The 27,287-nt window shown below is 48.7% G+C and overlaps 1 protein-coding gene across 2 annotated transcripts in view; it reads right to left on the bottom strand.

Annotated features, from left to right (window-relative positions):
* Positions 1-376: 376 nt before the first annotated feature.
* MYO5B (myosin VB) overlaps positions 377-27,287 on the bottom strand; it is a 384,462-nt gene continuing 357,551 nt past the window's right edge. For both annotated transcript variants that reach the window (XM_079943248.1, XM_079943249.1), the window contains exons 30-39: positions 20,947-21,145; positions 19,364-19,457; positions 17,855-17,998; positions 14,962-15,113; positions 14,309-14,398; positions 11,590-11,740; positions 9,848-10,133; positions 9,076-9,250; positions 7,609-7,689; positions 377-2,470 (exon numbers count right to left, since the gene is read on the bottom strand). In XM_079943248.1, coding sequence (XP_079799374.1) covers positions 2,318-2,470; positions 7,609-7,689; positions 9,076-9,250; positions 9,848-10,133; positions 11,590-11,740; positions 14,309-14,398; positions 14,962-15,113; positions 17,855-17,998; positions 19,364-19,457; positions 20,947-21,145 — 1,525 coding nt within the window. In that variant the 3' untranslated portion in view covers positions 377-2,317. The remainder of the gene's footprint in view (positions 2,471-7,608; positions 7,690-9,075; positions 9,251-9,847; positions 10,134-11,589; positions 11,741-14,308; positions 14,399-14,961; positions 15,114-17,854; positions 17,999-19,363; positions 19,458-20,946; positions 21,146-27,287) is intronic.

The raw sequence follows: 27,287 nt of genomic DNA, 5'->3' as shown, positions 1-27,287 counted from the left end.
AGTACTTGTTTTTTAAGTATATATAGATTAAGTACAGCTCCAGTGAAATACCTTTACCTTCGGAAGAGGAGAACTAAACCTGCATTTCTTAGGCTAAGTAGAGGACTATTCACGAGGTTCCCCCACCCCATTTATTCTACGTGCCAAGCTTTTATTCAGTGAGTCCTTGGCACCCAGTGATGAACCAGTGACAGCAGAGGGAGTAACCCAGAGGAATGGAGAGAATGAGGGTGTAAGACAGCACGTAGGACAGGAAGCCGTTGCATTTATGGAATCACTGCTTTTTACACTCCTTAGCACTCTAACAAGGCATTTTTGGTTCTTGAAGATTAAGAACAGGCCTTACATGAAGCCAAGTTTTAAACTATAAAGTGCAGTAAAAAGCAAGTTACACATAATAAACAACTTTAAAAAGAGGCAGCCACGGACTCAACTGGTTTAGACTGGCCTTCCAAAGCTAGTCAGCATGTGGGTTGTTGAAGGGTGTGGTCAGGGATGTCATATCATGTAACTCTAGCTGGGAAGGAAGGGAAAGGCACAGCTCTGCGTGGACACCTAAGAGAAGCCGGGACGTGCAACGTGGAGGTCGAGGGGATCATGCCGCCGACTCGGGTTGGGACGTGCTGGGCAGCGGTCTTCGCCCGGGGGCTGTGCCTCGTCCTGCCCAGCGGGCGAGGAGAGCTCCGCGCACAGGATTGTTTAGGGCTCGGAGTGTGTTGTGTTTCCAAGAGCCTTTTAAGCTGAGAGGCTGAGTAAGAGAAGGTGGCGGGGTATGGGGGCTCTACTTGTACTCTGTGGAGAAATTTTTTCTTCTTGATGCAACATAGAGGCTCTTCTATGATTTGCAAACACCATCTGTTCCTGTCATGGGAGCAGCATACTATTATCTACCAGAAATATGAAAAAAATAGTAGAAGACTGTAAACAACATGTAGGATTTTCTAATTGAATGCTTGCTTTAGAAGAGACAAAAAATTATAAAAGTAGCAAACAAATAAATTCATTGTAATATTATCATTGAATATTCTTTAAATCTCCCCATAAACCCATTGAATATTCTTTATTCTTTACAATTCATTGTAAAATTCATTGTAATATTATCATTGAAAGTTCTTTAAACCCTTATTTCAAAGCAGAGATATTTACAGTTTTTTGTGGTAAATTTGAAAAGTGTTGAAAATAACCTGAAAAGGGAAAGTTGACATAAGCTTCTCTCCCTTTAAAAAGAACACACACACCCACAAACACCCAAAAGTTTTGGATAATAATTTAATAATACCTGAACTGATTTTTAAAAAAGGCTTTTCAAATAGTCTGATCCTCAAGATGAAGTTTGTTTTCCTTACTCTTTTAGTTATCTGGAATTACTAGCGCATTATGTAATGTTCTTTTTGGAGGTATAATGGCAATAAGGGATTAAAGGCTTTTATCCTGACTTGTTTGGTTTTTATCTGTAAATAAGGCTTGTTATTCTTTTCTAACATTTAGCTTACGCAGACTTTTGTGAAAGTTTTGTTGACTCAGGAAGTGCATGGATTAGCATCGGAAACGTAAAGAATATCTTTCTGTTTGCTCACATTTTTCGTGTGGGACTGCAGCATTTTTAGCGTAATTCTTCTGTAAATTCATGACTACACAAGTGGGTTTGAGTACGTTAGGGACTGAGTCTTCTAATTTTATTTCAGAAACCAATAATCAAACTGTTTAGTCTGGAGGTCAATTACACCATTGTCTCTGCATCACCAGGCATTAAAAAATATCTTTGGGAAACTTCTCAGAAGGCCCAGGTCTGTGTATTTGTTCTCAAGACATCTCCCCATAAACCCATCCACACCTACGGTTTGTTGATGGGGGGAAATGTCACTCACTATATGACAGTGTCATGGTTATTAGTACCATTATTTGTTAAAAGTCCTCTGAAGGCAGTTTATGTGACTTACATATGTTTTATATCATTTTACTTTGGGCATTCTCCAGCTATGTGCAAAGATCAAAACTAGGCAGTTTCCATTTTATAGACTGGCATCTTTTATATGGCCCATGGGGACTGCTTGGTGGCTGTAGATCATGATGTATATTTGTTTAGACCGAAATCATACTTTAAAAAAATCTTCCATATTTCAAGTGTTTTTATTCTGAGCAGTAGGTACAAAATAAAATAACAGATGTGTCTTATTCTGTATAGTTCACTCTGCACAGGTTCTCAACCTCTGATTTGATCTACTTTTATAGATTTAACAGATCCTTAAATTCACTTTACTGTACTGTATACTTCCTTCTTGCTCTCACTGGCAGTCGAGCTTTGGCACATGCATTTTCAGACTTCATTGAGGAACTCCAGATTGAGACACGCTGGAATGTGGATTGAGTCCATGGTCAGAGAAGATGGATTAAATGGGAACAAAACGGGAAACATGTGCTTGAAGTCTAACAGCAGGTGCTGAGGGTCATTCCGCTCTTGCAGTTGTGCCTGTGGGGAAGAATAAGATGACGTAAAATATTTCTTATGCCTAAAAATAGCCAGTTTTGGTGAACTCACAAAAATGAATCACAGGAATATTTATGTTACGATAACTGGGTAGGACTTCAGGAGAATGTGGTCTCCCTCTCCCTGAGGTATTTAGCAAGGAGCGAAGATCTGGTTTAGGCTTGTTGGAGATCATATGACTTTAACTCCTCTCCCAATTCTAGCATTCTTTAAAAATTTTCCATCTAAGGGAGAATAGAAAAATATAGTTCAGGTGCAAATCATATGGTGAGGCAGTATGGTGAAGTGGTTAAGGCCATGGGCTCTGGAGGCAGATAACCTGAGCTCTAATCCTGGCACCACCCTGGGTGAGTACCTGAACCTCTCTCTGCCTCAGTTTCCTCATCTGTAAAAAGGAATGGGGAGACTGACATCACACAAAATGATAGAGCAGGAACCTCCAGGGGTCAGTCCCTCCACTGAAGCAACCACTGAGCTAGAAAAAAGCAACTGGCATCAACTATCTTGTAACTCGGTAACCTGGTTGGACACTTACAACAACCAGGAGAGTGCCTGATGAAGGGAGCGCCTGCTCATCTTTGCTAAGAGATCAGTGTGCATCAGCTACCATTCCCCCATTCTCCAGCCCCACTGCAGCTGTAGGGATAGTAACCCACAGTCCTGGAGCAGCTGGCTGCTGCCAGGGTAGGCAGTGAGATCTTGTCTTTCAAAAATCTGGGGTTGTGCACTTTGGTTGGTCTGGCAGTTCCCTGAAGGACTGGCACAGATGCCTGCCTTGATTTTGGCTCTCTCGGGATGCAGTGGCTCCCTCCAGCAGCATCAATTGGAAGATTTAAAGGGATAGAGCCCATCTCCTTTTCCCTTTATTTGGAGGCAGATATAGGAAAAGTATAATAACTAAAATGAAAATTTTCATTTAGTTCACTAAAGGAGTCTAACAGCAGACTTGAGCAGGCAGAAGAAATGACCAGTGAAACAGAAGATAAAGCAACTGAAATTCTTCAGTTTGAGGAGTGGACAGAAAAAAGGGTGAATAAAAGTGAACAGAGCCTGAGGGACCTGTGGGACACCATAAAGTGTACCAACATATACATCATAAGAGTCCCAGAAAGAAAGGGACAGCAAACTACTGGAAGAAATAGTGGCTGGATTCCAAAATCTGATGAAAGATATATTTCTCTCTATATATCTCTCCAAGAAGCTCAACAAACTCCAAGCAGAAAAAGCTCAAAGAGATTCACACTGAGACACATTATAGTCAAAATTTCAAACCCCAATGACAAAGAAAGAATCCTGAGAGCAGCAAGAGAGAAGTGACTTATCACATAACAAGGTATCCTCAATAAGAGTAAAAGTGGGTTTCTTATCAGAAACCATGGAAGCCAGAAGGCAGGGGTGATATATTTGAAGTCCTGAAATTTCTTCTTTCTGTCAACCAAGAATTCTATATCTGGCAAAACTATCTTTCAAGATTGAAGAATTACAGTCAGCCCTCTGTATCCATGGGTTCTGCATTTGTAGATTCAACCAACCATGGATCAAAAATATTTTTAAAAATTGCAGGGCTTCCCTGGTGGCACAGTGGTTGAGAATCTGCCTGCCAATGCAGGGTACCCGGGTTCAAGCCCTGGTCTGGGAAGATCCCACATGCCGCGGGGCAACTAGGCCCGTGGGCCACAACTACTGAGCCTGTGTGTCTGGAGCCTGTGCTCCGCAACGAGAGGCCGTGACAGTGAGAGGGCCCGCACACCGTGATGAAGAGTGGCCCCTGCTCACCACAACTAGAGAAAGCCCTCGCACAGAAACGAAGACCCAACACAGCAAAAATAATAAATAAATTAATTAATTTTTTAAAAATTGCAGAAAGTTCCCAAAAGTAAAACTTGGATTTGATACATGCTGGCAACTATTTACATAGCATTTACACTGTATTCGGTACTATAAGTAAGCTAGAGATGATTTAAAGTGTACAGAGGATGTGCATAGCTTACATGCAAATACTATGTCATTTTATATAAATGACTTGAGCATCCACAGGTTTTGGTACCCATGGAGGTTCTAGAACCAATCCCCCACAGGTACTGAGGGACAACTAAGTCATTTCCAGATAAACAAAAGCAGAAGGATCTGGTTACCAGTAACTAAAGAAAGTCCTTAGGCTGAAATGAAAGGACATTAGACAGTAGCTCAAAGCCATAAGAAATCAAGCCATAAGAAGAAATAAAGAACACTGGTAAAGCTAATAACATAGGTAAATGTAAAAGCCAGCATTATACTTTTGGTTTGTAGCACCTTTTCTTGTATGATTTATACAAATGCAGAAAATAATTATAAATCTCTGTTAATGGGTACACATGTATAACAGATGTGATCTGTGACAATAACAATATAAAGGCAGAGGGATGGAGATGTATAGCAGCAGAGTATTTGTGTACTATTGACACTAAGTTGGTATTATTTAAACTAGGTCGTTATAAGTTGAAGATGTGAATAGTGATCACCACAGTAACCACTAAGAAAATAACTAAAAAATATACAGAAAAGGAAAGTAGGGAATCAAAATGATACACTCGCTACAAGAAATAAACACACAAAAAGGCAGTGATGGAAGAATTGAAAAACACAAAACATATTAAGACATCCAGGAAACAAGTAGCTAAATGGCAGAAGTAAATCCTTTATCAGTAATACTTTAAATGTAAATTTAAAGGCAATTAAAAGGCAGAGATTGGCAGAATGGATTGAAAAAACATGATCCATCTACATGCTATCTACAAGAGACAGTTTAGACACACAAAAAGTTTGAAAGTAAAAGTTTGATAAAAGACATTCCAAATAATCAGAAAAGAGCTGAAATGGCTATATTATTGTCATACAAAATATACTTTAAATAAAAAAAGTTTACAAAAGACAAAGGAGGACATTATATATCTGTAAAAGGCTCAATCTATCCAGAATATATAAGAGTTACAAATATACATGCACCTAGCAACAGAGCTCAAAATACATGAAACAAGAATGGACAGAATTAAAGGGAGAAACAGTTCTATAATAATAGTTGGACACTTCAATACCCCATTTTCAATAATGGATAGAACAACCATATGGAAAATCAACAGCAAACAGAGGCCAAAGAACACCACTATAAACCAGTTAGACTTAACAAACATATACATGACCAATTTGGAGTTATCCCCAGAAAGCAAGGGTGGTTCAACATACAAAAATACAAGACTGATATTCCTGTGTATGTATATACCTCATGCATTGCTGGTGGGAATCCTTTGGTGTGTTTAACAATCCCCTTAAATTTACATTCTTATAGGTCAGCATATTCTGTCCTCACCACCCAAGTAAATGGTTTGCTTTAATAAGCAACTTGTATTTATCCTACATAAGGTTCAAGTACAGGAGGATGGCATGGATTGTCCGAGCCTTTCCTCTGAGCACTGTGTAGGGAGAAACAGAACATAAAACTCTAGCAAGAAAAACAAAACAAAACCCAAAAACCATTTTTTGAAAGAATTGCTGGACATGGGAATTGACTGCTAAGGAAGACTCAGAATCTGACTGTACATGTCTCCAGAGAATATCTGACCAACTTCCATTGTCTTTTTCCTACTTCCTTAATTCAAACCCAAGTCTGACTTGGCTCATATTCTTTGACCTTTGGCCTGAACTCTTCTGTAAACAGTGCCAATTTATAAGCAGTTACAGCTCTCCCTCTAATGTATGTTTCAGGTATTTAAAGACAGAAAAGACTTTCTAAACCTGCACTTTGCTTTGTGTAAATTCTCAACTCTCCATAAAAACAGTAGCGGGTCAGAGAACTCAATGGCTTCTGTCATCAGTCTTTTCAGCAGCTGACTATACAATATCTGTGTTGGTGACTCTCCGCCTGCTTCTCTGTGATCCCAGTCTTTAATAAACCACTGCATTTCCCCCACTGCCTTTAAGAGAACACCCTCCCTTGATCTTCAGCCTCTATTCTCTACTTATACATGACGCTCGAGTTAATTTATTCTTTTCCTGCCTCTTCCTCTGATTACTTTTCCCCATTTCATTTTATCCTTGTTTCATATTGACAATTACTTCACAGGCTAAAGAGGTTGTTTAAAAGTTTGAGAAAGTATTAGGTCTCCTCAAAATGTTACCCACATATACTAATGGGAGAAATGCTCCTCGTGTTTTGAGTAATCTTGATGTGACTCATCATTTACATGCTGTCCGCTACAGCGCCCACAAAGGTTAGGCACTCAGCCCAGGTCACCTAGGGCTCAGCTTAGGCAGCTCATCTTTTTTTCTTTTTGAAATAGTGATCTTGGGGTCTTCTTATTTATTTATTTATTTATTTTTGGCTCTGCTGGGTCTTCATTTCTGTGCGAGGGCTTTCTCTAATTGTGGCAAGTGGGGGCCACTCTTCATCGCGGCGCGTGGGCCTCTCACTATCGCGGCCTCTCTTGTTGCGGAGCACAGGCTCCAGACGCGCAGGCTCAGTAGTTGTGGCTCACGGACCTAGTTGCTCCACGGCATGTGGGATCTTCCCAGACCAGGGCTCGAACCCGTGTCCCCTGCATTGGCAGGCAGATTCTCAACCACTGTGCCACCAGGGAAGCCCAGGCAGCTCATCTTTATGTAAAAATTCCCATACTCTTAAGACAGATTTAAATAATCATTTCCCTGAAATGTTTTCTTTCAAGCATATTCCTAAGGGCAAATATTGTAAGCTTTAAGAGTCAAGATTTAAGAGCGCAAGTTGTTTTCTGAAAAGAGTATTTCTTAGTTCCATTTGTGGGTAGGGTTGATATTCCGCTTACTTTGTTAATTTCATTTTGTGCTATAGTTTAGTAACATGCTAGTGGCAAATGAACTACTTAGACAATGTCTAAGATCTGAGAGGCAGAGATGATTGACGTTCAGTCTTCTGTGCGTATATGATAAGTAATTCATGGGTGGTGTGGCTCATATGTACCTAAAGAGAACACCTAAAAACGTAAGGTCCTCTAGAATGTAACGTTATTTCATTAATAAAGAGAAGCAAGGTTAAAATCTAAACTACCAATTCTTTTATTTGTTGTTCACTAGGACTTTATAAAATTGATTAATATTTTAAAACTCACCTGGATTGTTCGTATAAAGGCCACTGTTACCCGTTCTTCAAATTCATTCAGGGGAGTATAAAGGTTCAAAATTTTGACAATCTGTTGGAATAAAAACAAAAGTTCAGCACACAGCTAAGTGAACATAAGACAACTTTTGAATTTTAAAGAACATATGACATTGGCACAGGAGGACACTTCTCTTTAGGCAAGATCCACAGTTTAGATACAGCTGGCCTGATGTTTAGGGGTCTACATGTAGTAAACTAGAGTCCGGAAGCTCTGCCTGGAAGATCTGAGCTCTCTCACCCCATTCCTCTCTCCCGTATACCTGCCCACCCCGCCCTCTACACTCCATGGCTTATAAAGTAATGAGGATTTTAGGGAACTGCTGCCTGAAGCACTCAGCCTCTTATCCACGAGTAATTTAAAGGTTTCATTAAGAGTCCTGGGTATCTTACCTTATATAACAAAGGTCATAACAAAGCCTTCCTACCTCCCCCCACCCCCAAAATCACTTACGAAGGAACAGATTTTACTCCTGTCTAAGTGGAAGCTAATCCTTTGTCTGCTACCAACTGTCTGGGGGAAGTAGCCAGCCCAGGGGCAGAGCGATGCCAGTTGCAGTCTAGGAGTAAACTTGTGAAAGCAACATTTTAAAAAGTTTCAAAACTTTCAGTACAGTTGTAGAAGGAAGCAGTTTTCCTCAGAGTTTGGGATCTCATCTCTTAGTAGTTAGTGGAGGAGGTAAGGAAATGTATGTTTACTTTGCCATGCTGAGTTTGGATTTTGCTGTTCTCTAGGTGCTGGGCAGGGAGAAGGTGCATGATTTAATTTGGAAAATCTGATTTCCTCATGCTGGTCTCATTCTGCGCTACCACCTTGTGGAGGGCCCATTTCTAAACAGGCACATTCATGACGGAGGGCAAGGTCACCTGTGTGGGGACAAGATCTATCTTTTTACAGACTGGTAATATCTCTGCAACCGAGTCCTAGTACAAACACAATTTTGAGGGGAAAAGGAAAGGAACATTTAAATGCCTCTAGCTAGATTCTCACTGACTTTATTTAAAATAATGTAAATGGATGCTAAGTGAAAACAGGACCATAATGGAATCATAGCGGTAAAGAAAACAATTTAATGCCAAATGCCGGATGCTTAAGTTTCTAGGTGAGAGACATTCCAGAATTCACTGTAAGCGTTTAAAAAAGTGTGTGCCTAAGCTTGACGTTTTGTGGGTTGACTACCTTATCTTTCTACGTAAGCAAGAGACACCAGAGAGTTACTGGGAAACCGTGTCATCTTGTTTCACAGACCGAAGTAGCCTTTGGTTCATCCAGGAACATCCCATCCTCTGGACCTTCAGGACTGTATCATTGGGAGCAGAAAGGGCCAGGAGTGCCACACTAAGAAACAACCACCGGCAGGAACAGACTTGAAATGGAAGCTGGGCTTGCTCTGAGGCCCTCGGCTGACAGTGACCACACCTGCTGGGTGCTGAGGGCGGTGCACAGGGAACAGATGGCCTCTGCATCTTCGGGGCTTTTCTTCTTTAACTGCAGGAGCTGGGCTGCTTGGATCAGAGGTTCCATGGTCTCAGCAACTTCCCTCTGGTGCAGGTTTCTTCCCCGAAGCCACTCCTCCAGCTGACTTATATTGTACCTTAGACACAAGAAAAGTGAGTTCTGTTAAACCTGGCCTCCTACTTCACTGGGAAGAGCTCACCTCTTGTGTTTATTTTGCAGGCCAGCTGCCATTAGTGTTATCATTCTCCTCATCTTAATTGTCCCACATGGGCAAAAGCGTGAAAAGTACCTGGCACTCAATAACTTTTTGTGAAATGAGTGGGTGCTTAAAATCAAGCCAAGATGAAGTACCTAAAGTGTCTGTACTAAGTTAATGAGAAAAAAAGGCATTAACTATATTGAATTAAAACTTAACATTTAACATTCGCAAACATGTTTGTACTTCTCTGTGAGCCTTCATGCCTCTTAAGTCATTAATTTTTCTCTCTGACCTATCCACCTCATATTTACAATCTTCATATTAAAGTATGTAAATGTGTTTAAGCTCTGAACTAATTTGTTTACCGGGTCACCATCTCAGTGTGTGATGAATTTCACCAACCAATAAAAAGGTGATGGATCTGAGTCACATACTGACTGTGACAAGGACGATCAGTTGCATTTGGATTTCAGTTTCAGAGACAAGCGTGCCCGACTGGGGCTGGCGTGTGCCGGGCCAAGGCGCCTCTTGTACCTGAGCTGCATGCCTGTGCTCCAGGAGCAGACGTCCTTCCTCAGAAGCAGGTTGTTGAGCGTCACCGCGTTGATCATGTAGAAGAGCTGTTTGAACACCTGCAGGATGATCTCGGGGTCCAGGCCCTGGTCGCACATGACTGTGTGGAAGGAATTCATCTGGCGGATGACGGCTTCCAGGCAGTAGGAGTTATCTCCATCCGCCAGGCTGGAGGTGCGCTTCCGGTAGCCCGTGGGCTTCACCCCAGACAGACCCTGAATGCTCTCGTTCTCCAACATGGCAGACACTGAAAGAAAAGCATGATTAGAGAAGCTGCATGTTCCCAAAGAAGATCTGTTTTTGGGTCACTGAGATCACACAGTACTCAGGGCTTTGGCAGTGATCCCACCCAGAGGTGAACAAGGTCGACGTGCTCAGGAACTTACAGCATTTGGCATGGAATTTCTAACCTGTTGATTTCTACACAGAATAGGACTTCCACATAGAAATCTTGGACTAAACCTGTGGACCAAATTTTTGCGTAAATTTATTGGTGATGGGACAGAGGTAAAAGGCATGTACCGACTTAATTCTGTTCTGGCTTCTGTGCTGAGAGACCAAAATGGAGCAACTTGGGTGTAGTCATGGCCCAGCCACTGCCCTGGGCCCGGACCTTGAGATCAGCCTATAGGTGTTCAAATAGCTTTTCTCCATCAGCCGCCGACCATGTAAATCCTAGGTGAGCTGGTCTGTCATACTTACTGCCCAGCACTTAACTACAGGTCAGGCACTTTATATTCAGTATTCCTTTTAATCTTCCAACAACCCATTTCCTAATGAGGAAACTGAGGCATAAAGAGGTTAAATAACTTGCCCAAGGTCACCCTGCTAGGAAGTGGCAGGGCCAGGATTTGAACCCAGGTATGTCTGATTCCAGAACTGATGCTGTTAACCATCATCTTACCTGAGTCATGAAACATCCCCAGTTCTCCCTGTCTGGTGAGAATAAACCGGCGCCTCATAAGAGTCTCAGACAGGAAGAAGGATTTGGAATGAATCCCAAGGGGTATATTTCTGGATGGCATGTAGGACTCTGTCCTACTTGGAATTCACTTATAACCTACTTGTGTTGTAAGAACCTGGGGAAAGAATTACTTACATGGTCCAGGAGACTATTTCCTCAACAGCCTGTAAGGAGCACCGTGAGTGATGTATATACGTGTCACTTTTCTTGTGACTTAAAAAATAACTGCTCTGATTTTCAAATCTGATTTCATGTTAAGTGCCCGAGTGTACTGCTTTGGACAGAATGTTTAATAAATATTTATTGCACGAGCGTTTACTACTGTGTTCATTTATATGAACATACTTAATGCGTTCCTTTTTCCATGAATAAAGTATATATATGGGCAAGCGGATTATATCTTTTCACTGTACATGCATTTACACTTTCTGAATTTATATTTATTACTTATGGAAATTAGTTTCTTTTGGGAAAAAAATACAGTACATTACAGAAAAAGAGATAAAGGAAAAGTGCTCTATACTCTCACTACCCAAGCACCACGTGCTCTGACGGGCTGGCGTTGACAAGTTCATAACTGCTTTTGAGCAGGTGGCACACACCTCCTCAGCTTCCTTCACTGGGAGGTCCTGGCTTTCTGGAGGCCGCACCTAAGATACCTGGTTCCCTAAATGCAGGGAGTGCTTACCCTCACTTCGGATCCCGTGATGAGCGCAGGAGATCTCCCGTGCCAGCTTACCTATCATCGGCTGCAACAGGCCCTCGGAGATTTTAATGAGCTGCTGGTAGATCTGAATGGAAAGGTCGCTCAGCACCTGGCGGTATTCAGTGAGGTCAAAATTCTTAAGACAGTGCTCATTCTGCTTCGCCGTATTCTGAGTCATGAAGCCCTGCAGAGGCAGATGGGTGCTGTGCTGAGGCTCCGTGGCCTGCCGTGCTCAGCAGGCCTTCCGGGCCTCCAGTCACTTTCTCAATACCCTATTTGTGGGGCCCGATCAGGCTCTGTCTGCTAATATGATGTTCTACCAGACACTGTCAGTTCTTTGAGGCTCTTAGATTTGAAGGCAGTGTCAAAACTAAGCAGATAGAGGACTCGAAACTGCTTAATGAAAAAGGCCGCAGTCGTTTAGTCCAAATCCCTGAAGTTTCCCTAAGGTAGCAAAGTGAAGTTTGGTAGCAGGTCCAGGGAAAGAGGGAATCCATGCTTTCTGACCCTTTACCCAATTCTCTTCCCAATATACCAAGTTACCCTAAAATATTAGATTATACACAGTCCCTAAAGAAGTACCCGGGTCAGAGTATATGTTTTTAAAATGAGAAATTTATGTGGATTCTATCACTGAGTATCAGAATTAATGGATGAACTGAAACGATTCCACAGCTACAGCACTATGTCTTCTTAGCTTTCTATGTTAACAAGATGAAGTAACAGGCAAGTTCAGAGTTGCTAATATCAAAAGGACTCATGTGACCAATGTCTCTCTGTATTCAGGCCAAGGGGAACCAAGAGCAGCCAGAAGGTCAGTGTTTTCAAAAGGGTAACTACCCCCGGCAAAGCCTCTCATACTGTGTCAAATCAGAAATCCATTTTTAAAGAAAACAAGAGCAGGCAGAAGGGACTACCCTGGTGGCGCAGTGGTTAAGAATCTGCCTGCCAGTGCAGGGGTCACGGGTTTGAGCCCTGGTCCGAGAAGATCCCACATGCTGCAGAGCAACTAAGCCCGTGTGCCAGAACTTCTGAGCCTGCGCTCTAGAGCCCGCAAGCCACAACTACTGAGCCCATGTGCCACAACTACTGAAGCCCGCATGCCTAGAGCCCGTGTTCCGCAACAAAGAGAAGCCACCACAATGAGAAGCCTGCACACCGTAAGGAAGAGTAGCCCCCACTCACCCCAACTAGAGGAAGCCTGCACGCAGCAATGAAGACCCAACACAGCCAAAAAAAAAAAAGAAAAAAGAAAAAAAAAGCAGGCAGAAGAGGGGATAACAAGATAGCTGTTATTTAGGCTACATAGATATGGTTATGCTGTGGTTCAAGTCTTGTCCCTGGGAATATAAGCACGTGAAACAATAGCCTAACGTAATGGAGTTCCTGGTCCTCCCTAGCACTATGTAATGTTCCCTGCAGGGTACAGACAACATTGGGTCAAGTGATGATTCTCAACGAGATAACCTTAAATGCAGTTCTCTGCTTAAAGTGAAAGCTTGTATATAATATTAGGGTTATGGAATAGAGGACATCTGGTTTGAAATGAAGCCCATTTCTTCCAATAATACAGTAAACACTATTTCTTTAATATTTAACCCACTCCCTTTCATAATAATAGCAGCCGTATCAAAGTTCTGATTCTAGGAGACAGATGGAGTCAAGTTCCATTCCAAGGGTGGCAACACTGACTGGCACGGCATATACCCTTTTACTCTCCCAGGGAGAAGAGTCTGTGAAAACTTGTTCTGGCACAAAAGATGGAATAAAGCTTTCAAAATTGTTGCACTATATTGATTTACACTGTCTTGGCCTTGGGGAGGGAGGATGGAGAGTGAGATGTGAAAGGAAGGGGAGAAGGAAAGTCAAGGAGGCCTGCAAGGCACTGGGAGTGGGCAGTGCCTGGGACGAGTTGGGATTCTCACCGGAGAAATTAGGGTGAAAATGGGCCGTGTGTTACTAGGTCACTGGGCTGAATGCAGAGCACGGGAAAAGTTCTTTCAAGGACCAGCAGTGGGAATGGTGAGTTCTCGATAAAGCTGGACCCTAGAGGTCCAGAGCAGAACATTAAGTGATAGGGTGAGCTGGGCCTCAGGCCAAGGAACTGAATTTGGTGAGAAGCTCGAAGCTGGGCCTCAGGGTCAGTTTGCACAGATGTAGTTCAATTACATTGTGCCTCTTCTCTTGGACCATCTCTGTCTGTCTTAAAATGGACAAACTAATTGGTTGGCTTAGGAGACAATCTGACATCCCAGACAACTGAGCTTTCTGCATTCACAGAAATGGGGCTCTTCTAGGACTGCTTCAGAAAATTAAGGTCACAGCGTTTTCAGGGGGAGTCCCGAGGGCTCTCAGATGATGAATGGGTTATGCAAATTCATTTCCCTACAAATCCACTTATTCATTCAGGGTGCTTTCCAGGGGCCCTTGGGGTCATCGAGGCCTGCCTTATTCCTGCTTCCAGTGAACAGGTGCCGAAGGCACGCCCAGAGCCTAGGTCCCAGAGGGGCCCCAAAGGTCTCACACCCTCTCTTCAAGGGATACAGAGCAGCTCAGAATGACATTTGGACAAAACAGAGATGCCTTCTATGACCGAAACCTCTGCCCTCCTTCTGACCTGAGATCTGAGGTGCTCTGAAGTGGAACACATGTTGCTGTGCCCAAGGAAACGAGGGCCTAACTGCTGAAGAACACAGGGCACCCTGACGGAGTTTAAGTGCACTTTAGGGGACTGGGTTTATCTTACACTCACCTCGTCACCGCTGTACTGCTTCAAGCAATGCAGGAGGCGGCAGGTATTGGACAACCAGAACGATGTCATCTCAAAGTCATCATTGTGCTTCTGTGAAAAGAAAAAGAGGTTCCTGGTTATGAGTAAGTGGTTCCCATCTGGTCAAATGCTTACCTGGTCCCTCCATGTCCACGTTTCCTTCTCTTACCCAGTAGGCCCCAAGCAGATCCGATGGCAAGCAGGCCCTTACTAATCACAGTCTCACAGAAGACAGCCATCCCCACGAGGCTGCATGACTGCTCTTCCACTACCGGGGATGATGTACGACCCAGCCCTGGTCCCCGATCAGTGGTCCACACACATCAGCTGCCTCTACAGCTGACGACTACAAAGCCAAATGACACAGACGAGCTTGACTCCAGCAGCCCCGGGCTCTGCTGTGAGCACTGGGCCAGCTGGCCTGGCAAGTTCTCACCATCAACATAAGGGGTGTTGGGGAGCACGTGGTGAAAGCTTCTGGTATCCTGTTTATCTAGAGGTCAGGTGTCACTTACCTTCAGACCTGGAGATTTTGGAGAACTTGCGATCACAAAACCCAGACAGAGGGAAGCAGCGGTGAGCTGTTGTTTTCCCCGAGTTCCCCACACACCACCACCTTCGGCCTGGACACTGACCTTGAGGACCTTCTTGATGCCGTTGATGGTGGAGGTCAGCAGGGAGTGCACCTTGAGGTCGTCGTTCACGTAGTCCGCGTGCCTGATGCACATGTAGAGGATGTAGGCAGGGAGGCAAGGCACGGTGCCCGCCAGCGCCTGGGGCTTCAGGTCTGCCAGCAACAAACAGCAAGAATTAGATGTACAGCCGATGCTTGGGGCTGCAAGAATCCTGGCCTGCAATGCCAATAATTTTAACATTTTCCTGTAGCTCCTCATGGGGGTTGGGAGAGGAGCAGGGGAGAAGCTGCCCTGATACACAGATTCCCTCTGACCTTGACTACCGGTAATTTCAGAAACTAGTTAAAAACCCCAAACAAACAAAAATCATGTTCCTCATTGTTTAAAATAGCCTCCTCATTCCTCGTCCTTGCAACATGGGGAAAAGAATCCACAGGTGGCTCCCTGCCCGAGTTTACACACGGTGAGAAGGGCCTGCGGCCAGAGGCCAGCTGGAGACAGGAGCTGGCTCCCTCACCAGGCGGCCGGGGCGAGAACTTCCCACCCCTCTGCACCAGCACTTCCCGTGGGGGACACACGGGCCCTGCAGCTGCAAGAAGGCGAGGCCGGCTCCCGCAGACAGAGCCCGTGTGCCAGGGGCTGGGAGAGCTGCAGCAACTTCTAGCGCGTCCGGCGCTCGGTTCGGCAACTGCATGGCAGCGCCCGCCTCCCGGACAGCCTCGGAGGCAGCAGGTGAAGCAGGCCACTGACTGGCCACAGCCGCTCTCCCCTCCCCACGCCGCCGCCTCCCTCTTGGCCAGTGGTAGCCTGGCCACACTCAGGGACAGCTGCTCCCCCCTCCCCTCCCCCCAACTCCTCTCCTCTAAACCGCCACCCCGTGTGCTCTGGCAGGACCAGAAGCGGCTGGTGGGCCTCCCCGTGAACTGCAGACTCCTGCTCAGCCTTTTGGTCCTTTCCTGCCAAAGCCCCTGGAGGGCCAGGAAGAAGCTGTCAGACTGCTTTCCATGCCAGAGGGGGCCCGGGGAGGCACAGACCAGGCTGAGAGCAGCAGTGCTTGGTGGGGGCCCAGAGCAGGAGGAGGAAAGGCCCAGGGACAGGCAAGATGAAAGGCGAGCACGAGGCCCGGGCACAAGGCTACGGGCCTCAGACTCCAGGCGTGCTCACTGCACCCCCAGGCCTCACCCCACACCCTCATGACCGCCACCCCCAAGCTCCACCCAGCCCAGGCCTCAGGAGCCACCTCTAGGCTTGGAAAGGCAGTGAGGGAGGCCACCTCCCCTCCACCTGCAGGGCGGCTGGGGGAGGGGAAGGGGCAACTCCTCAGATCTTCCGCCAGGGCGCTCTAGGGCCAGGGCGCTCTAGGGCCAGGGCGGTCTAGGGCCAGGGCGGTCTAGGGCCAGGGCCGTCTAGGGTTGGGGCTGTGCATGTGCTGCCAGCTTCTCCAGTGGGTGCCCGGCCTCAAATACACCTACAGGCCATAATACTCTGGGCACCTGGTTAACATCTGGGCATCTCATAGGTTTAACAGGTGACTGCGGATTGGCCTTTGGCTCTAATTAGAATGCCAATAACATTTATACAGAAAAATGTGTTTTAAGGCCCAGACTTCCAACCTACAGCTTCTTGCTTCCAGGCTGACCCGTATGCAGATTGCAGATAGCTTGTCCTGCCTTGGAACTTTCTATTGTGATTTGAGTCCCGTAGCAGCTAAAGGGTAGCGTCTTGGGGGCAGGGACCATGGCTCTACTTTTCTCCATCGTCCACAGTAACCAGCCAACACTGGGCCGTGATCAGTGGAATCCCGGTGTTCGTGTGGAAGGGTCTTTTGGAGGGAAGGTGACCAGTGCTGTGTGCAGGCGGCTTAGCAGATGAGCTGGCCTGGGGCCACCTGAGCGATGACCGTGGGAGGGAGCCACCCCCTGGCTGGCACAAGCAGCCTCCACCATTATTATTCTTTTTGCTCTGATGCTCTGAACTTTGAGTTTCATTCATCAGAGGTTAAAGGCTCATTCCTAACGGTGTTTGAACAAGATGCAGCCTGGTTAAGGAAATTTGAGGTGAACTTACATCACATTTAGTAGTCAGGCAATTGTGGGGAAATTAACCTTTATAAAAAGAGCAAATTACTCAGCTACTAAAAATACCCAAAACAAAGAGCTGAAGCAAAATCTGTGCTAGGCTGAAGTCACGCTCCATTCTTCCCGCAGCCCTTGGCCCAGTACTCAGCAGACTGGGACTTCGATAAACGTACACTTCTCTAAAGTAACGTTTACCTCTTATTTGAACTCCAAATACCCCTGCAGAAGCTACCACCTCTTTGAATTCCTCACACTCGAGAAGGGTTTCGCAGCTTTAACACAGCACTTTCACCTTTGTCATATTTCAAGTGTGGGGTGGGCGGGGTCAGTATCCTCATCCCCATTTTACAGATGGGAAAACTAAGAGACTGGAGAATGGAGCTAGTAGCTCAGGGGCCAGAGGACCAGACCACCAAAGATCCCTCCTTTTTTGGTCCAGTCTCTTCCTGCCGGCTCTGCAGGCAGCTGATGAACTGGGCTGAACACAGAGCAGGAAGGCTGGCATGTTGCAGCCAGATGGGATGTAAGACCAGAGGGGTCGGAGCTGGTACAACTGGCAAACCAGGCCCGGGGCTGGCAAGGAAAGCAGCTCCCCAGAGCCCTGCATGCGGCCCCGGGGGCAGCCCACACACTAACCCCAGCATCACTATCACCTGGGAGCTGGTCAGAAGTGCAGCAGCTCGTGGTGGTGGCTGAGAGTGGCTGGGGGATGGAGGATGGGGGAGGAGGAAGAGGGCGGGAGTGTCTGTGGGATGGGGGGTGTGCAGGAGGTGCAGGAGGAGGGGCTGGGGGTGGGATGCCACAGAGGGCCTGACCTGTCACCAGATTCCGAATGAGCAGGGCCTCGTCCTCCTTGTGGTACTCCAGCATGCCCTGGAAGTCCTTCTCTTTCCGCTGCACGGTGACCTGCCTGGTGAGCTCGTGGCGCCTCCTCTCACTCTGGGCCAGTGCCTGGGCAGCTGAACAGGAGAGAGGGACGGAGGATGAACTGGGACCTCCAGGCTCAGGCCCGGGGGCGGGGTCATTTCAGGTGGGTGGGGTTGGGGCCTGGGGCCCCAGGGTTCTGCGTTCTCTGGGCTGTCACACTCCTTACATGGTCTGTCCCTGCAGCCTGGGCCACACTCCAAGTGTGACCAGAGGAGCTTAGCATCAGGCACTGGGGGCCACTCAGGACAGGGGCTGGGGAAACACCCAAAATGGCAACGGGCAGGTTTTGGACCAGAGAAAACTCGGGAAGGATGTGAGGCGCAGGATGTACAACCATCCGGCTGGGGAGCTGTTTCTTTTTCTCCACCCAGCTGTAAGATAGGGAAGGAAGGAGGGAGAGGGAGGGAGGGGGAAGGAAGGAGGGAGGGAAGGGGAGGAGGGAGGGGGAAGGAAGGAGGGAGGGGGAAGGAAGGAGGGATGGAGAGAGGGAGGAAGGGGACAGGACAGAAGGAGGGAGGCGGAAAGAGGGAGGGGAGGAGGTGGGGGAGAAGAAAAAGCCTGAGTGACCAGGACTTTGAGAACTCTAGGAACAGGAAAGAGAAATCCAAAGATAGAGAAGGGCATGTGGGGTATGGGGGCAACGGCCCAAGGCTGAACAGGACACAGCCCTGCCCTCCTACAGCCTCGTCCAGAGCAGCAGGTGGACATAAGCAGGTGATTAAACAATACCTATGATGGGAACTGTGACGTAGCTGTGTGGTGTCAGGACAGCAAAAGAGGGGACTGGAACCCTGAGGACGTTAACTCCTGAGCTGAGGTGGAAGGATGGGGGGGTATCCCAGGTGGTGAGGGGACAAAGAAAGGCTTCCCAGCAAGACAGGCTGTTTAAAGGGTGGGGAGTGACATGATTAGATCTACAGCGGGGAGTCAAGGAAAGAGAACATTCTGGGGGTTTCTGGGAGACTGAGTTAAATCTCTGCCTGACCTCTCTGGGCCAGATTCCAGCTGGGAAGTTTAACCACAGAACCGACCTCTCTCCCTGACCACTGCAGCGTGGAGAAGGGCCCCCGTGGTTCGGGGCTTTATATCATGGTGCATTCTTTCGAACCAGAAGGTATTGCCTCCCAGCTTTAGGCCCTCTGAACGCAGGACCACAGGGCCATGGTCTCAGCTGCCCCTCCCCGCAGAGCTTGAGTCAGCACCCAAACACCTGCTAGGTTTGTGGATCATCAGGGCAGGTTCCGGCAAACTGAGACTGGGGGAGCTCCCGGGGTCTGTGTGATTGTGTCACGTGACTGCCCTGGGCAAGGGCGGTAGCAGGTGGGGGAAGTGGAAGTCCCCGCCCTGAGGGCGGCCGAGCACACCTGTGCCTCACGACACCCGCACTCACACCCTACCTTCCAGGTCCTGGACTTTCTTCATGTAAATCTTCAGTTGCTTTTTGAGCTTCTTCTCGTTCTTCTCCAGCTTTTCCACCAGTTCTTTAAGGTCCTAAAAGCAGAAGGAAGCAGTGTGAGAACAGATCTAATCCTGCCCTGGAGGGCAGGGGCAGGATCCGGGGCCCAGCCTGGCTCACAGGCCGCCATTGAGGAGGCCAGGCCCCGGGTCCAGCAGGAGGTCCGCCCCAAGCAGCCCGCCGCTCCCCAGGTCTGGACCCATGAAGTGGCAGATGGGTCACAGTGTTCTCTCAGCCCGGACGGCAGACTCCTCTGGGCTCAGGCTGCCTGGTGCCCTGCCCAACCCACAGTTCTCTAGGCCGAGCCTCCTCAGGTTGCCATGCCAACCCCCAGGAGACCCTCAGCCTCAGGTGACTGGGAGGTGCCCTGGGAAGGAATGGACAGGTGAAGGCATGAAAGCGCAGCGGGGAGGTGTCAGCTGGACGAGCCTGCAGGCCAGCGAGGTTACCTGGGGCCCAGGAGCAAAACAGGCTCTTGGCCCGGGCCCCTCAGTGGCTGCCTAACTCCTAGCAGCCACCACCACAGGGAGAAGATCAGCCCCCGGGACCTGAACAGCATTACTGTCGCCCTGACCCAGCTGGGCAGTGGAGGCAGGAAGCGCCACGACCGTCAGAGACACTGTGACTAGGAGTGACGCAGGAGACAGAAGCGAACGTGCCCCTGTGGAACCTCGGAAAACATCTGGACCCCCTTTCTCCTTCCTCCTCTGCACGGGTGACGTCCCTTTCGTGCCTCCTGCCTCAGGTCAAGCCTCCCCTACAATTCTTTTTCTGTAATACTTGTTAATCCCATGTAGAATCATGCTTTTGGAAACATCATCTTCTTTCTCTTCTTTTTTTTAACATGTCTTGCTTCCCCTACTAGTCTGTTAGCTCTCTGAGGACACAGACTGTCTTTCATTTCTCTGGCATCTGCGCGGCTCCTTTGGTTACTGCCAGGATGGCTACCAACCGTTCCTCCCCTCCAGCAAGAGGAAGAGTCCATCCCCATCACTCAATCTGCCCAGATTTGTCTTAATCAACAGAATGTGGCAGAAGCGACCCTGGGCCAGTTCTGGGACTAGACTTGAAGAGGCCTCCCAGCTCATCCTGTTGGAAGTCAGCTGCCGTGTAAAGCAGCCCATGGTGGTCCAATGAAAGACGGCCACATGTGTGCAGAGAGCAGATCGCGTGGAGGGGAACTGAGGCCCCAGACACAGGACTGGGGCTGTCTATGTCCTCCAGCCCCCTCCAACCACAGTAGAGCAGAGACAAGTCACCCCCACTGAACCCTGCCAGAATTCCTGACCCACAAAATGTGGTTGCTATTCCAGGCTGCTAAGTTTTGGGGAGGTTAGTTATACATTAACAGATAAATAAAATAGCTCCACAAACACTTGCTGACTGTAGATTTCTAGACTCTCTACTCCTACCACAGGGCCAAGCACATGAACCTTGTCCATTTGGTGAAAGGCCACTCCTGGTCCCCTTTGCTTCTAGAACACGACCTCCCAGAGCTGGGCTCCACGGGGCACGGCGACTCACCAGGTTCTCATTGGTCAGCCGGGACAGCTCCTGCTGGATGCCGAATTCCAGCTGGGCCTCTGGGGACAGCAGTAGCGTCTGGCAGAAGGTCTGCTGCTGCTCGTCCATCTCCTCCTTCAGGGCCTGCACCTGGGCCTTGAGACCCTCCACCTCCTCCCCGTGCTCACGGCTCTGAGCCTGCAGCTGGGCCTCCAGCAACCTGCACCCGGGAAGGAGGGCAGGTAACCGTGTGGCTTGCGTCTGTGCCACCAAGTAGGGGCCACACGTGGACACGCAACAGGGGAGCAGCCGAGCAGGGACACAGCGGCAGCAGCAACTGCATGAAACCAACAGGGGACGGACACGGAGGGGAGCAGATCCACGGGGCTGGGCGGGCAAGCAGGCCAGCCTTCCTCTGGGAGGACAGGGGATCAAGGCCAAACACGGCACCCCTTGCCTTAGGCCTTTTTCTCAACCACCCTCATCCCTTTGTTCTTTGTTCCTGAGCACAGTCTATTGGTCTGGGATTGAGAGACTGTCTCCATGTCAAAATATCATCAGCAGAAATAAACTTCTTATAGCATCTTTTCAGTAAAAGCGTCCACATCTGCCCAAAGTTCACAAGAATCTCCTTGCTAAGACAAAACTCTGGTAGACTGAACTAGCTATATTACTTGCATATTTTCCCTTCAGTAGATTCTCTGCAAGTTTTAGAAAGATCCTTTCTTTTTACCTTTTTTTTTAATTTTTGAATTTTATTCATTTTTTATACAGCAGGTTCTTTTTAGTTATCTATTGTATATATATTAGTGTATACATGTCAATCCCAATCTCCCAGTTCATCACACCACCACCTCCAACTCCCTGCCGCTTTCCCCCCTTGGTGTCCACACATTTGTTTGCTATAGAAAGATCCCTTCTTTTTATTTACCTTATACCCACTTCATCTCTGGCCTTTTATATACATTTTTTCCCCAGTCAAAACAGAAACTAAGACTAATTGCAAATGATCTGGGGGGAGGTTTAAGATCAACTGATGTCATGACAAGAAGCAGAGAGACCTAGAGAAGATCTGGAGAAGGTTGGGGAGAAGCTTCGGGAGACTCTGGGCAATTCTGGGAGACACCTTCTATTATGAGGGAATGGGTAAGGAACTAAGGGAGGTTCTGAAGCAGCCTCCTCTTCAGGAAGTTAATTACTGATGTGACTATGATGCTGTCTTCTTGGGCGTAACTACTTGAACAAACTTTCATCAAAAGCCTGCTGACTTGTTCACCCCACCCTCTCCCTGGGATGCAGACGAAGACTGTGACCAGAGCTCAGCAGAGTCAGGACCATGGAAGTGCCTAGGAGACATGTTTCTGCAGTTCTGCTAGTTCTGCTGTCATTCTGGGAGGAGATAATTCCCACAAGACAGGAGGGAGCAAATCTACAAGGGAGCAAGAGAGAGGGGAAAGTCTACACCGGGAAGTCCCGGATGGAAGCAACCCCGTGTTCAGTCAGCTCCACGGCGGCACCAGGTGCAGTGCTTGGCCCCAGGGACTTCTCAGCAAAGTGACACAAATGAATGAAGAACTGACGGAGGGAGGACTGATTCACCCATTCATCACAGGCAGCATTACCAAAGGAAAACAATAATGCGAGGACTGTGGAAAGTAATTTGGTAATTGAATCAGCATTTTTAGGGGACACACAATATTTAGACAACATCCGATCTTGGCTACAATAAACTAAAAGGAATCACCAGTGAGTTATAAATTTAATGAGAGAAGTAGAGTGGAACGCTTGGGCTCTAGGAACTCTGACCGAAGGATTAGCTCCTGGGTTGCACTGTGAGTTTGCTGCTCACATCTTTCTTATCCTCCATGTAGACTGTAGTTGGGTGACTTAGTCCAGGGTTCTGTGCAAAGTCGGAGAACCCCTGACTTAGCAGGTGAGAAAACTAAACGTGAGAGGTTTGAGGCCACTGCCAGCGGCAGATCTGGTTCCGGATCTCCTGAGGCATAGGGCTGTGCCTTCTTTGTCTTATTAATGCATTCATTTCTTTATGTATTAAAGCACATCCTATTCCCCCTCCCACCCCAAAATAAAACAAACTTCTAGATGGGACAGGAATTTGATCTTACTCCAAAATAGCCACGATAATACAAGTAGCAGCTAGTATTTATTCCACGCTTTCTATGTGGCAGGCATGTGCAAAGTGCTTCACCTTCATCTATTCCTTGCAATGACCCGAGGAGGCAGGTCTGATTCTGATCCACATTCTACCAGAGAGGAAATGAAGCCAGATGTCATGTTGCTCACAGGCGGGGGCCATGTTTGAACCCACAGCCGGGAGACATGCTGCCTCGAGAACCAGCTGACCTCAACTTTCTTCTGCCAAGTAGAGAGGCTCTTGATACTGTAACGGAACCTCCATGACGTCATCAGCAGGCAGAACTCGGGAGACGATGCGAGAGGCACCGGGCTCCCGCTCCAGCCCGCCGGCATCAGGCCGAGGGTGCTGGGCACAGCACTCACGCCACCTCGCCCAGCCTGTTTCCTCTTCTGGGAAACAAGCCTATTGTTGCGAATCTCAAGTGCACGAAGCTATGCCACAGCCCTGAAAAGCCACGCGCTGGCAGGAAACGTGCGATGTGATCGTCAGGTTGTGTTAATTCTGCGCACATCTAACTTCCTTTGCTAAGCTGATCACCCAGGGCTGATGGCCACAAGGGTTACGGATTCCGGCTCCAGTAGCAAATGGAACCAGGTTCGCATTCTGGATCTTCTGCTCAAGCAGCAAGTTCCTCACACCCTGCAAGCCCCAGTGTCTTTGCCCCGTGAGCGCGCGGCGAGGGTCAGACATGGCGACCCTGGAGCACACTGGGCGCTGGGCTGGTCAGCTCTTCGGAGGTCCAGGCAGTCACTGCAATGGCGACCGGCACACGTGCTGGAGGGCAGGCTGCCAGGACCCCTGTGCTTGGAGCACGGCCAGCAGCACAAATGCAGCCGATGCTCTTGGCGGACCCTGCAGTCAGGATGGTCAGTGTGTAGCACGGAAGCGGCACAGACTCAGAAACCCACAGAATGAAACTCCCCCCATTCTGGAGAGCTGTGCACCTGCTGCCACGTTACCTCCCGCTGGTCCAGTCCTTCACCTGCAGAGTGAGTGAGCTGCAGCCGGTGGTCTCTGAGGTCCCGGCGAGCCATCTAGTGCTACCACCTTGACCCAAACAAGCAGCCTTCACACAAAGTGACAGATGACGATGCAAGGGGCTACCCGCCAACACCCCTCCCCGTCTCCCCCCCGCGAACTGTGCCCTTGCATCCACTCCAGCTGAAAAACAATGAAGCATAGACACAAGCGGACAGAACAGAGCAGACACAGGAAGAAAGGCACACATTTGACCTGGCAACTTGCTTTAGGCCTTGGTAGGCCAAGCCGAGCTCTCCATCTTCATTCAAGTATCCCCAATCCTCAGTCTTGCTAGAAATAAAGGACAGAAAAACAGGGCGTCCAGTGTAGAGGGCGAGAGAGGGCAGCAGAGAGCCCGGGGAAGAGATACTACAGCCAAGGTGTGGAAAGGCAGGAGGGAAGGCTCCAGAACACCCAGCTCCCCTCCTTTCCCTCCCATCACCAGCACCTCCTCCTGTGGGATCACTGATCACCCCAGGCCGGAAAGCACGCTCCTGAAGACAGAGCAGAGGGTGGCGCTTTTTCTGCTTCTCTGCAGCACGGGCGGGGCAGAGGCATTTACCTGTGCTCGCTCACGGTCCTTCCCACTACCAGGAGGATTGGGAAAAGAAAGGGAGAATCAGGAGATGCAAACAGGACAGGGAGGAGAGGACCTGCGCAGGGTGGAAGGTGCAGACACTGAGCAGGGGCTAACTGTACAGGGCGGGGTCGGCGGCCTCCCAGATGCCGGATCTGGGGAGCAGCAGGGCGGCACCTTGGGGACACCTGGCTCCGAGAGGACAGGGAAGGAGACCACATATTTTGCCTGCTTTGTAATGTGTGTTTCCTTCCTGTCACTTCTTAAGGGCAGAAAAGTACTAACTCATCTCAACTCCTGTCCTCACTGCAGTCTTGCATAAAGAAACAGTTAATAACAACTTTGCTAACAATAACCAGCATGATGAGCACTGAGCTTTCTCCCCTTAACCTTGGGCCCCAACTGCATTACTCGTATTTACTCAGCTGGGAAAGCAGGAGGCCAGATGCCTCCTATTTGTGAGTTATTTTATCCTCTCCATTTGCCCTGTGTTTGCCCAATGCCAGCAGCGCAGCTCCTGGAGACGAGGCACATGTCACATACTCCCCCAGCACGGACCTCCCCCAACCCTACACAGCCCCGGGCACACGTGAGGCCCTCGAAGGCCAGTGGGACTGAGTGGTGGGCGGCAGGCAGAGCCCTGCTGTCCCCACTAGATTTCGGCCCCTCAGTCCCTGCTCCCAGAGGCCTCTGCTCCTGCCGGTTGGATCTGTTTTCCTGGCAGGAATCACGAAGCAGGAGCTGCGTTCCCACTGCTTGCTATCAGGACCAGTAACCCCTTCCTATGCCCTGCTGTCAGGCTGTGTGGGAGGTCTGGGGGTGCAGCCACCCATTACACCTCCCCCCAGCTCTGCCTCATGAGGAAGGGCCCAGCCCTTGCGGGGCTCACCCAGGCTGCTTCTTGGGCGCTGGCCACACAGGCAGCAGGCCCGACTCTGGAGTCAATGAAAAGGAGCAGAGGGAAAGCTAGTGAGGAGGATGTTTTGGGAGCCACTCCGTGGCCTCTGCTTCCTGGTAATGCTTGTTCTCCCTCCAGCTGGGTGCTTGCCCTGGGACCTCACACAGGCCTGGCTTCTCCACATACTGCCTTTGCTTGTAGACTCTGCCGGCCCTGCCCTGCTTAGCTCTCAGCTGGTCTGTGTGTCCCATTATCCTTGCCAATCCACACGTGGCCTGGGCTGTGCGAAGCGGGGAGCCGATAGCTTAGGCCTTTCCCTTCCCAGCTGTTAACACTTACATTGAACTCAGGGCCTTTTAGCATCTACTGAGCTAGTGCTTTAACCCAGAGGGCGGGTCACTGGGAATAACTCCTGGCACAGTTGGGGTCATCCTTGGGTCGGGCCCAGAGGTGGGTGTGTCGTTGCTGAAGGGGCCCTCGGGGATCCCTTCCTCCAACTATCTCATTTCCACGTGTGCAGGGACACCAAGGGGTAGATGACCTGCCTGACACTGACACCTAGGCTAGAACGCAGGTGCCCTGTCTCCCGGCCTTGGTCTCAAGCCCTTTCCTGCCTCATGCTGGCTGGCCCCCCAGACCACGAGGAGGGGCTGCCAGCCTCTGAGGGTCCCCGCACTCCTACGGCTCCCAGCAGACTCCCTCTGCAGGGGGGCACGCGTGTACCGCTGAGCCCTGCGGTGACGAAGTAAGCATTCCTAATTCTGTAATAACATCCAGGCATGGTGCACAAAGATCAGAGTGCCGTGCAGCCCAGTTGTCCCAGGGGGCTCAGGACGTCAGGCGCGCTTGAGGACACGGGGAGGGGGAAGGGGAAGCTGGGACGAAGTGAGAGAGTGGCATGGACATATATACACTACCAAACGTAAAATAGATAGCTAGTGGGAAGCAGCCGCATAGCACAGGGAGATCAGCTCGGGGCTTTGTGTCCACCTAGAGGGGTGGGACAGGGAGGGTGGGAGGCAGGGAGACGCAAGAGGGAAGAGATATGGGAACATATGTATATGTATAACTGATTCACTTTGTTATAAAGCAGAAACTAACACACCATTGTAAAGCAATTATACTCCAATAAAGATGTTAAAAAAAAGAAAAAAAGAAGAAGAAGAAGAAAAAAAAACAGTCAACCAACTCCTGGCCCATCTTTTGTTCCCGTTGAAGGGGTCTCCCTCCGCCTCCTCCACACCACTGGGGGCGAGGGCCGGTGAGGGAGTGCCCCCTAGTGGTTTGAGAAGGAAACCCCCAAACAAGCTCACGGGAAATTACTTTTAAAAATAAAGCTAAGTCTTGATGTAACTTAATACCAACCCATATTCATGGAGAACCTCCCGTGTATATGCCCCTGTGCTGAGCCCTGTTCCCAAAGAGGCCAGAGACACACACATGAGTAAGCAGCGGGCAGAGCCTCTGACAGCGCCCGGGCAACGGCTCCCCTCGGCTAGGGAGCTCCTGCCTGGGCCAATCACCCACGCGGCCCCCGCCTCCGCCTTCACTGTGAGTGAAAGTGCTCAGCTGTGTCAGGGGAGAGGTTTCTTCCAGATCGGCAGTATACAACCTAAAACTGGAAATGGCGCGCACCAGAAAAGGCCTGGGATAATATTACTTTCCCTCTGTGGAGACTGTGAAACCTAGGACCCAACGACCGGCCCTCT

This window comes from Stenella coeruleoalba, assembly GCF_951394435.1.
Source record: "Stenella coeruleoalba genome assembly, chromosome: 14".
In the NCBI taxonomy this organism is placed as follows: domain Eukaryota; kingdom Metazoa; phylum Chordata; class Mammalia; order Artiodactyla; family Delphinidae; genus Stenella; species Stenella coeruleoalba.
The sequence above is the reverse complement of the archived record's forward strand: the minus strand, read 5'-3'. Positions and strand labels throughout refer to the sequence as shown.